Below are 12,859 nucleotides of genomic sequence, written 5' to 3' on the forward strand. Positions count from 1 at the left end.
TCTGAGCCTCATACAAGAAAGGAAATGGTGTACGCGGATACAAGAATTTTACAATAGTGTAGCTGGCAAGCACGATGCATAAGGAACTGTTCACAGCAATATTGGACTACCTTTCCATTATCTGGAACGAGCGGAGCTAACCATCATAGAAATATGGATTGCTCAGTACGCACGATGTAAACAAAACCACAAAAATCCATCTCTGTCAATGAAGTCATGTTTCCTTTCAGCTACCTATCCAAGCATGCCTATATGGGGAGGGTTATCGACTAAATTTGGCTAGGCAAAAAATAAAATAAAATACGTGATATCTAAAGGAAAACAGATAACCAACTTTAAATAATTAATCTAATATTTTCCTGGAGATCTGTCTCAAGTCAGACATGGACTTCATAGTGCCTGCATAAATATAACAGGCACTTTACAGATACAAGAAGATATGGGTCTTGTACAGTGGCGTCACGAGAGTGTGTGCGGTGGGGGGGGGGGGGGGTGTAGGGGGGTGCGGACCGCACCTGGTGACACCATCAGAGGATGTGACACCTAACTGACCGTCTATAAAATAATAAAAAATTTGTGCAGGAATGGGGTCCATGGGAGTGACACCATAAGTTACCGCACATGACTGTCTATAAAAATTTTGAATTTTTATGCAGGAAGGAGGTCCATAGAGGTGACACCATGAGTTACCGCACTGGGTGGCACCAACCCCAGTAATGCCACTCGGCTTGTAGACATTTCTATTGTAAACGTTTGCTGCTAAAATTACGGAATATTGTATACAGGTGTATCCTACGATCATCATGCATGTAATTGCTTTGGTAATGTACACTGGAAATCTCATATATGGGACTGCATTGTAATTGCTTTGTCAATGTACGCCAGACATCCCCATAGGACTGCATTATAATAGTTTTGCAAAGTACGCCAAAAATATCTTAGGTGCATAGATAAATCGGACTGCTTTGAAATTGCAAATAAAATGTACGCCATAATTCTCTTAGATACGCTAATACATATATAGAAGCGATATTCATGTTAATATTCATGTTAATTAAATATTATGATTCCATGCATTTACATGTTCATGATATTGTGTGCGCGCGCTCAACGTATCAGCTACGTTAACACCCATCTAAATTAAAGTCGTAATAAACCATTTCTCTTACTGTAATGGCCGTGCTATGTACGTGGATTATGGACAGGTGATGAAAGTATCTACAAAAGGTCATGTTGATCCATTCTTTGCCTTTAATTTGTTTGTTTGTAAGCATGAAAGAAAGAAAATAATCTTCATTTCGATTGATTTCATGAATGAGAAACACAGAACAAACATGATTTCATGACATATTTCGCATGATGGTTCTTTTTTTCTCTTCACCTGCACTTATATTTGGACTCACAAATGAAATAAATCAAATCAAATCAATTTATTTCGATAATATAGGGCTCCGGTGCATAGTACAAAATTCTATTTTATGATATACGCAATTGGAACGCCGCATTTTCTTTAATACAGGCGAAATATAAATTCTTGATTTACTTTTACACTTATTTCCGAATAATAACATTTTCACATGATGTTATTCGGATGGAGATAGAAGAGCCTCTCTCCAATGATGTGTACATGTAGTGTGATAAATTATACAGCGTCACTACATCACAGCTAGACATGAGCGAGACAAATTTTTAAACGCTTGTATATAACATAATTTTATTTAAATAGATGTTATCCTCTAATAATATCATATTCTGTGCAAACGAAAACAAAATGAAATTCATCCTCCATTATACAACTATTTCTTCTCCTGCACAGGTCACAAAATCTGAATGTTATATCGATTTATTTTTCCTTCTTCCTGTTTCAATCATTAGTTTAGTTGCACTAAATGTTTTCTTAAATTAAAGGTATATTGTATGAGAGATATTTCTCACACTGCAGCAGGGATTGATACCGATTACAGTCATAACATTGTCGTAAGGATTTATACTGCCTATAGTCATAACAATGTAGTAGGGATTTATACTGACTACAGTCATAACATTTTGAGGAATTAGTAATAGGCTCTGGCCAACTTTGAAATGCAGCGTCTCTAATTCTTTGTCTGAACTCCGGAATAAATACCTTTTCATCGCCAACATCTTGTATTATCCATACATATCCAAGGCCATATTGATAGATCATATCTTTAATCTTCGAAGCCCATGTGACTCTACCAACTTTGCTTAACTATTTCAACATAACATTGATGTGGATATCAATCATCCGATAATCGCATAATTTTAATTCAATGTTATATACATTTTACCATATACCATATGAAGAGAGGGAACCTATTGCATTATCCTATAGACACCCAATTATTTGCAGTATTTGAAACAGAGAGGTATCTTTTACATAATTTAAACTCCACTTCCTCAAAATCCTTCGAGTATTTAAATCCCATTAGAGAAAATACTGTTGTTAAAGAAGTTCAGTAAACCTTGTCTTAAGCAGTCTTAGGGAAGTGAAAAAGTGACCACCTAAGACAGATGGATGTTTAACAAAGGAATATTTATAAAGGACTTGGATTTAGCTAAAAGGACTCTATAAATATTGCTTGTTTAAGATATGTGATTGCCTAACAGAGGTAGCATTAAGACAAGTTTGGCGGCGTACCATATAGATTGCCAAAAGATGGCGGGGTACCATACAGTTTGCCAAAATATGACGATGTGCCATACAGCTTGCTAAAACATGGCGGTGTACCATTCACTTTGCCAAAATGTTACGGTGTGCCATACAGCTTGCTAAAAGATGGCGGTGTACCATATAGCTTGCCAAAACATGGCGGTGTGCCATACAGTTTGCTAAAATATTACGGCGTGCCATACAGCTTGCCAAAACATGACGGTGTAGCATACAGTTTGCCAAAACATTACGGTGTGCCATACAGTTTGCTAAAATATTACGCCGTGACATACAGCTTGCCAAAAAACGGCGGTGTACCATACAGCTTGCCAAAACATTACGGTGTGCCATATAGCTTGCCAAAACGTGTCTCGAGTTTACTCGATAAAGTATATGGACATCTGTACCAAGTCTCCTGACCCGCTTTGAAACATATCCTAACTTTATTGTGTTATTTGCCTTTGGGTATAATCACTTTGAAGCAAGATACAAAAACCTTAAATAAATCACGATGGTTTGGAGTATACTATAATGATACGGCGTAAAATGATTTGTACAACAGCTGCTGTAAATGATGTCAAATGTTCCACACGATGTTTATTGTGGTACTTATTTTTCTTTTCACTCTCAGTCAAATAAGCTAAATAATTTTTCTAGTAGTCGATATGATGGATAACCTTAGTACGTTGTGAGCTTGGTTCTCTCACTGCATAGTATCGTATTTTGACACTGACTCTCACCTCGATCACCAGATTTTAAGGTAGAAGGTATGGTCTGGTAAGTATCAGCCTAGTGTTTGTAAATTCACATACAAACTAACTCTAATATTTGGTTTTCATTTTAGGCTTGAAAATGGATAGCTATTTGGTATCTGCCTTTCATAGTTTAGTCTAGCACATTAAAACAAATGCGTACTTCGGCTCCAATTTTACGCCCACTCTGGTTTAATTTACAGCGGTAAATAGATTAAAATTAGCGTGGTTGAGAGGTTATGAAAAAACACTAGTTTCTTGTGATAGCATTAACCTTTAATCATGTATAACGTTCGTGTTGTTTATTTCAGCCGCCTTATCACATGGAAAACAAACACTCATTGCCCTTGACTGCCGGAAATGAGCAGCCAAAAAAAGGGATTGGAACAACGTCAATTCAGTACAAAAGCTCTCAGGTGTAAATGGATAGAAGCCTGATTAACATATACCTTAAATACAAATCTTACAAGTATACTTTACACAAAAGCATTGGTTAGCTTTGATTTGTATCTTTGATTGTCAGGTCGAAATTTACCAACATTAAACCGGTCCGGTTAGATCTCAGGATCGAAAATTCTGAGACGTCGAACCACTTGCACACCGTAAGGTGAACTGGAACAATGCATCCCATAATTCATTCCAAATCATCTCTATTTTCTATAATAATGATAACGGAGAGGGTCCTACATTAATTAACACTGTTCATTGGGAGGTTGAGGCTCCTGAAACCCAGACCATATTCTAGCATTTTGTAAATATATATAGTTTGACATACATATATTTAAAATAAAATATCAAATTGTGAAAAAGACAAATTTATTAAATACAGTAAGTTAGATAAGATATAGGCGAGATATTTAAAATTGGATGCGTGCTATATTTCCCTTCCTTCATAAGGAAATTACTTCAGTAAAACTCCTATTTTGGAAGCCTTCATGGGCGCGCACATACAGAAACTTGCACACGTTCATTCGCTCACTTTTTCATGCACGGAAACACTCTTAACATATGGATTCAGACAGGCTTAAATGCCCTTTACAAGTTCCTGAAATGCCAAAGTTTAACAACAAAAACAAACCATAACAAAGTGTCTCATACATTGATATAAATGGAAAAATATATTTTGTTTCAAACGCAGCGAGCAAGTAACACAAAATAAATAAATAATTAAAAAAAAATACAAATGAAACCAAACGTATCTGAAAAAAATTCTGATTACAAATTATGTTCAACAAATCAGACCAAGTTTGATATCAAAACCAAACAACTACATGCAATAAAACTTACATATGTCCAAGAAAATGAACATTAAAAACGGAAACAATTGTAATATTTCCAAGGCATGCTATAGCACCCGATTACAGTGATATCTGTATAGGCGTCATTTGTGCTGTTTACAAACCTTCTCCCCTCCCTCCCTCCTTCCTCCCACCCTTTGAGAGTTTTACCTAATTAAAATTCTTTACATCACTAAGACACATATCGTAAAAATATTGAATAATTTTGAGTGTAATGTTGCTAGTGTCTAGATATTCTGTTTTAGTTGGATTTGTATTTAAAGCAGTCCATCTGTTGCAGATGGAATTAAAAAGTTTTTTAAAAAAAATCACTCCACTTTACCGTGTATTACAGTGCTCTGTTCAAAGGATACCAGACTTGTAAAACACGTATACTCCCAATGGAAAACATTGGTACCAAACTTAATGACTAATGGGAATGTTTTCACCCAAAGTAATTTAAATTCAAAAGTTTATTTATTTATTTATTTAATTTATTTATTAGGGAACATTGGTTTCTGGGCATGAAAAGATCTAGTGATATTCCTATGCATATAACATGACTCCATTTCTGTATGACGAGTGGTCTTTGAGCGATTTTTTTTATATCCAAAAAAGGTTACAGTCCTAAAAGTTTAACATTTATATTAACAAAGCAACATAAAAAATGGTTGTAGTTTGGTCACTTGTATATACATACAATGATGATTACCAAATTTTATTTCCCTCTGTAAAAGTGTTTTGAGATGGGGGTGGGGGTGGTTTGCAGTCGTGCTAGCATGCTTTTCACAAGCATAATATATTGTTATGGCGGCATTCATTTAGCTGTCAACTGTTTTGTATAATTAAGCTAGCAAGGTTTTGACCCGAAAGAGTCTTAGTTGAAAAAGTTCTACATTTTAAATTCCTAAACTGGAAATATTAATGTAATGTCATGAAAATCTGTATAAAGATGAAAATATGTTTATCAGATTTCACTTTGTTCAAGTATTTCTTGATCAATTATGCTTCCAGGAACGGACGGACGCTCTGGTGGATGAACGGACAGGTAGACGAGCTGGACCAATCAATGATGCCCACCCTGCATGCAGGAAATAAATAAATATGGTTTTCCTGCAGTCATACAATAGATGGTGCTATTTGTTGTTTAAACTACTAATAAAATAATCGAACAGAGCCAATACATCATGTACACCGACCAGGCGGTGATATTTTAGTCAATAAAAATACAAAAGGAAAGAGTCAAACAATTCGTACTCGAGTGTGTCCCGGGTTTGTGAAGTTTTACAATTTTTTCGCACAACATCGGTTACAATAAAATTTGAATGGTGCGGGGTTTGCGGGGGGGGGGAGTGTTGCTGTTGTTGTTTTTGTTTTAACTTAGTGTCTTTTTTAATGGCAGAGGTCTAATATGACAAGCCTTACTGATAATTAGCTAGGATAGCCTGTAAAAAGCTCCGTGTGTATCAATTGCACTGATCGACATTGTAATATGTGACTTTTCAAGTAACACTGATCTAATTTGGTAGCCTGGCATGGTGAACAATTCATATGTATCGTCCTACCGTCCATAGCATATGGACGTGACCCCGTATCCCTGAAACGCCTCAGTTTAAATGCACACTCGAATTCAAACAGTCTTGTTGCATTGTTACAAAAAATCTGTAGTGTTATTCATTAATTAAATAAACTGTAAATTTCTATTCTTGTGCATGAATCAGTTTTGTTATTCTTAAATTATAAGAAAGATTTAGTTTGAGTGAACACTCATGTAGAGGAGATTAATGAGTCAGAGCACCATGCCAAAAGGACTCACGGTACTAATTCAGTTCCCATAGTAACCGATGCAAACACCATGAAAATAAAAATTCAATGAATTGACATTTTTGAGTGCACATGATCAAACCTATATTTATCAGTATAGATGAAACCTGGATGTCAGCTTCTGTGTAGAGGAAAGGATGCCGCGGCATTTTCTGGACCTGCATATGTTTGAAACATGTGCTTTCAATCCGCACCATAGAGTCAGGTGCTAATTTCAGAAATGAGTGTTCCAAACTCAAGACTGTTAAAGGACTGAAATTCCATCAATAAAACAATGTCTCTATTTTTTTTTCACTTACATCTAGGATAAGCTCTCAAAAGATTCCTTTTCCTGAAACGTAACTTACATTATGAACCAATCCTGGTCAGCCAAACCCATATATACTCTATTTTATGTTCACCCTTTTCCAGGCTGGTTCCCATTTTTCCATATCATTAGTACCAAGTGGCCAACAATGACTGTTAGTGAATATACTAACTGTAGGACTTGAAATAGTCCCATTATCCGGAATACCACGCATTTTCAGCTTAGAAAACTTTACTTACCAGATGCTTATAAGGGATTCTGTTAGCACTGATGTTAATATAGGTCATATCTACATTTATCTACCTAGACGTGTTGGAGGATTACTTTACTGTTAATACTTATAACGGCTAAGCTCAAGTAGTTACTGAAGTTTGGTCTTGAAGCTTAAGTCGTATTGATGATAGATTTAACTATCTATGTGAACTCCAGGAGAGGTATATCTGCTGTTATCTATCAGGTGGATAATCTGACCCGTATAATTATTCAAGGTTGAAGATCACATTATTAAATCCAGTTTAAATAGTGCATCTGGACCAAAAGAACCATATATATATATATATATATATATATATATATATATATATATATATATATATATATATATATATATATATATATATATATATATATATATAATCTACGACATAGATTTAGAGAAAGGTGCTCCCGAGTGACCATAATTGCATTGCTAGTAGACGACTAGGAGATCTAGCCAGAAATCCCAGCACAGAAACAGAAACCATTCTAATATTATTAGATTTTCGTAAACGGATTGTTTACAAACATAATCAATCATGTACAGTTAATTTACAAATTGCACTAAAACGGTGTCAGCGTCAATGCCTTGTGCATAGTAGGAACCTGGAGGTTGTCGTTGTTGACGAGGAATCAGGATCAGTGCCCGAGACACTGTGCTTTCCATGTAGAAAAATAACTGGTCCCATCCTTTTGTTTTTATAAATGACCTACCTGAGGAAATCAGGTCAGACGCTTCCCTGACGACACTGCCATCTGATTCACATTACACCATAAAGAGGGCAATACACTGCGCAGAAACACATACACACTCCCAATTTCTGGACCAAGATAGGATATGCAAATTTTGAATCTGCTTGCTCTTGATCCCTTATTAAAGCTCCATAGATCCTCGATGGTCAGAGACTAGAGTCAGATTTATTTGTCAAATGTCTAAGGGTGATCTTACCCAGTAATCGGTAATGAAACTCCACTTTATATCAAATTGTCACATAAAGCACACATTGGTACTGGTTTTCTCAGAAGAAATATACAGACGACAAGCAATAAAACTGTAGAAAAATAAAATACAGCCCCTGTTCTTCCATAGTTAAACTGTTCCTGCTCTATATGGGATTTACATACCAAAGAAAATCTTTGCAAAATTTAAAATGGTTCAGCGTTATACTGTGTGCTGGGCCATCGATCATTTTTTAAAAAACTCAATTGTCTGTACCAAGGATGTATTACGATATTTGTGTTTGGAAGATGGAACAAACCCTAATTTTATGTTCTAAGTTTTTAACCTGTTTTTGTCGTGTCCAAAATTCAACCTTACTGTTGTTCACAAATTTTCTATCAATTATAAACGTTTTTACTTGTTCTACCAATACGCGCAGACGCGCATGCTTTAAAAATTACCGTGAGGAGGTAAAGCAATATACAGAGAGAGATAGACACATATATGTCGAGCTATAATTCAGAACACATTCGTTCGCAGAAAATCCAATCGTTTACCTGAACATTCCTGCAAGCCCAGTAAGAAGATTTCTGTCATTTGAGAACAAAATAATGTCAAACTGCGAGTAAACAAATGGTTGCAGAGGTTTTTGTTTACTTGCAATACTAGATGGAAAACTAACATATGCTGTGTTAATATCAGGAAGAATCTGTCTATTGAGGTGAGGATGTGTTTGCCTCCTGAGGTCTGCTGGAACTATTAGTGACCACGTCCTCTTGATTATGAATTTTGCAACGGTGAGAGCAGCAACATAGATTCAATTTTTCTTTTCCATTGACCCTGACATCACAGAAACGTCCGCAGTACCGCTTGAACAAGCATTTTACCAGTTCAATTAATGACCCTGTCGTCTTCTGCGGTCCACACAAGGACATGACAGCAGTGAACCCAAACAGAGAAAATATCAAAGAGGTCCCAACGGTAAGAATAATGAATACGCCGAATGCGAAGAAAAATTTGATTTGTGCGAATAGCATAAAAATGGCTGCTCCGATTGTACTAATGGCCCCGGATACTATAGATAAGCCAATGTACTCCAGCATGTCCCGCACCCGGTCCGCTTTTCGATCTTTACTCGACATTTGGTATGCTTCAGCTAGATGCACAATGTAATCAACAGAAAGTCCTACAACTATACACAAATTGATGGACTCGAGGACCTGCAAATAAATAAATATGTAATCAACAGACAGTCCTACAACTATACACAGATTGATGAACTCGAGGACCTGCAAATAAATAAATATGTAATCAAGAGACAGTCCAACAACTAACTATACACAGATTGATGGACTCGAGGACCTGCAAATAAATAAATATGTAATCAACAGACAGTCCTACAACTATACACAGATTGATGAACTCGAGGACCTGCAAATAAATAAATATGTAATCAAGAGACAGTCCTACAACTAACTATACACAGATTGATGGACTCGAGGACCTGCAAATAAAAAAGTAAAGTCAGCGCCTTTGTGTAAAATCCAGGATCAAAACACCGTTGTAAAACATCTGACCTAGATCTCACGTCATAAGTTTTGTGTGGAATAACAAAGGGACCCTACTTAATATCACGTTCCGATTTATTTTATGACATGCATACGATTGTTTCCTTTAAAAGGGTGATAATTTAATGTTTACGTGCGACAAGATGTTAACCCTCCAGGTACAATTCAAATGTTTATCATGCAAGTTTGGAAATAAACGGGCTTTGAATTCAAAATAGGATATGTGTTACGTTAATGCATTTGGAACTAAGACAAAAGGTAAACGAACACATATTTGAAACGTCACACATTCGGTTTTCCGCATAGTGAACAACTTATTAATTATTCCTTGTAGTTCTACCATCAGCCTCTTTTACAAGGTTAAATTCAAGTTTGTGTCGATCACGTACGAGTCAGTCTTAACTTTCGCCAGAAAGAACCCAATATCAACCTACCCCAAGCCTCCATCCTAACAGCGGAATCATTCCTACCACGGTGGCCGTGACGAGGCCGATGATGAAGGTGGCGATAGAACCGATGATGTAGTTGCAGGACATCAAAATCAGCACGGGCCACATCGTGAATATCCCGACAAGTATCCCTGTCACAGCTGATGTTGCCAAAGTCTGGTTAAAATGAATATAAGAAGACAGAAGAATTGAGTTATTTCCTATTGGATGGGTTAGTTCATGTGAGTTGTTTTATGATGCTGGAGATCTGCAATTTGCCACGCAGGAGTAGTGCACGCGAGTGCACGCAAAAGAAAATTATCATAAGGCACCTAAGCGAGAGGAAGGGACCAGAATCGTTGCACAGGCGTGTACAGAGATCCTAAAAGGGGACAATTATAGGGACCTAGAAAACTTTGACCTAGATAAGTGCTATTGATCCATAAGAATTCCTAATTACCGTAACCACGCTGCTTATACCTTACGACGTTGACATAGTTTCAACAAACGTATGTCTCAACAGTACAGTACGATACTTAAAACATGCAACATTTAGAGTCACTACAAAATTCTATCATTAATAAGCAATAGACAATGACACAACAGTTCTGTATCCGAATCCCGCATTGAGTAATTTAGTTTCAAGCAGAAGGGTATTTGCGAACCTAAGACTGGCTATCTAATTTGTGACATATAGTGTTGCTTTTTTTATTATTAACGTTTTGTACAAATTTCATATAAAACGTATTTTCAGTGGATTTTTCATCAAATTTTTTTAAACCAATTTTTAAGACTCTCAGTGTTTCTCACCACTTGATATGCTTATCATAAATATTATACCAAACCACGTTTCAAATCACTTTTATCCATTTATTTTCACTTTAGCTAACTTGTTTAGATTTTGGTTAGATATTTAAGCGAGGCAACTTATTACCAAAATAGTTGTTATAGCAACTACAACCGATGCAATTGGTCATATAAATCTTATTTAAAATACAGAGGACAACGTTGTTATAACAAGGGAATTGAAGACACTAATCGCCAAAATAGTTCTTATAATAATAAAAACCGAGTCGATTGGTAGCAAAAATATTTGTTATAGCAAACAAAAAAAAGAAGACCTGAGGCCAATGGTCGTTAAAATATTACCTAAAAGGACCAAGCACATTGGTCTCCATAATTTTACAAATCTTGTTGCCACAGGCCACATACCTTTTCTAACAGTGGCATTCCGAAATTATTGGATAAAATGACAGTGCCTATCCCCAAAACGCTGTTCGAAAAAAGAATCACTATGTAATTATTAGCAAGTCCACTATTTATACAGTTTTAGGGACATAGACAACAGTATATACGGTACTTATAGGTTACTGCATTTGCATGGGAACATTTCAACGATTTTTTTTATTTTTTATTTTGATTAATACTGCACGATCTGTTCCGGTTCCCTAGGTTTTTCTGAAGTGTCGTCTGGATTGGACGAACAAAATAAATCAAAAAGCTTTATCCAAATTTATTTTACTACTAAATAAATAAATACTGCTTCCTTAAATTTTCATTAATATAGTGATATGTCTTTATTCTGCGTTCATTGAACAAATTTTAGGTGCAGTTCCTTTTCGTCTCGTTTCTGTTTTACAGTCATCTTTATCAAATAACCTAAACAGAAAAATATTTGCTGTGAATTCTAAAGCATTAGCAACTGCTTCTCCGATTAATATTGCGATATCAGTGATTTAATGATAGTAAATCTTGCAATATCAAATGATGACGTTACGAAATCAGGAATATTATCACTAACTCATCTAAATAAAATAAAAAATTAATATTGTTCAAAAATATGTTTTGATTCTTTTATTATATTACATTGTAATATTTTGATTCATCCAGTTACTTTTTCTTTCTTTAATTTCGTTTTTAGTTAAAAGTTGTCAAACTAGCAATCGATGTAGTAATATTTATTAAAACCAAGAAGATAAAACTCCAGTAGAGTATCCAATTGTGTTATCTGTAAATTAGTCTTCTTTGAACTTTTTCCATAATTCGTTTATGTTAGCATGTGGAAGAAATTTACTCCTCAAAGATGTTAGTCCTAGTATTATTGTATCTGAAAATCATTTCCTTTCTTTAACTGATCTAGGATATACACAAATTTTATATGCTTTCGTGCTATATTTTAAATCAATTTTATCCAGCTCCTTGTTGTTTAAATGTTTAAACTTATTTCTTTGTAATGTTATATTTACCATACTAATTTTTAATTCCTGTTTGTGGCTTTTGTTACTTCTTCTTCATCTGAGAGTTTATATATTTTGTTGAGATTCTAGGAAACATAATATCTTTCAAGTTGATTTTGATTTATTTACATGGTCTAATATTGTTAAACAACCTCGTGAAGAACTTCCTACACAGCCTGATGAGTACTGTACTCCTTATGCAGCCAATACGCGTGATCCTACACCTGGCACTACTAGTGGTATTACCAAAGCATCGCATCAAGAAGTCATTGATCAATAATACAAAGAAGACTTCAAGCATGATTTTAAGATAACTGAAGATTATAACTTATATAAACCTCATTTCAAAATTATAAATAAAATATTTTGCATTGCGAATAAGTTTGCAAATCCGAAATTCAACTTTTTACAGTTAATATCCGGCATCAATTTTTCTCATCTAACTATACTGCTATTGAAAATGGCGAAAGTGACCTTTTAAAATAAATAGTTTGAAAAAACATGAAAGATATGAATTAGGGCAGAAATAGATACACCAATAAAAATGACTACATTTAAAGACAATATAAGTGTTGCTGAAGCAGATTTGTTACATGTTAA

At 35.2% G+C, this 12,859-nt stretch overlaps 1 protein-coding gene across 1 annotated transcript in view; it reads right to left on the minus strand.

The window, feature by feature from the left end:
* Positions 1–8,739: 8,739 nt before the first annotated feature.
* LOC149808492 (uncharacterized) overlaps positions 8,740–12,859 on the minus strand; it is a 41,164-nt gene continuing 37,044 nt past the window's right edge. Inside the window, exons 9-10 of the mRNA XM_089969745.1 lie at positions 10,029–10,199; positions 8,740–9,246 (exon numbers count right to left, since the gene is read on the minus strand). Coding sequence (XP_089825871.1) covers positions 8,740–9,246; positions 10,029–10,199 — 678 coding nt within the window. The remainder of the gene's footprint in view (positions 9,247–10,028; positions 10,200–12,859) is intronic.

Source organism: Sinohyriopsis cumingii, chromosome 1, assembly GCF_028554795.1.
Source record: "Sinohyriopsis cumingii isolate HCF-2022 chromosome 1, ASM2855479v2, whole genome shotgun sequence".
Taxonomy (NCBI): Eukaryota; Metazoa; Mollusca; class Bivalvia; order Unionida; family Unionidae; genus Sinohyriopsis; species Sinohyriopsis cumingii.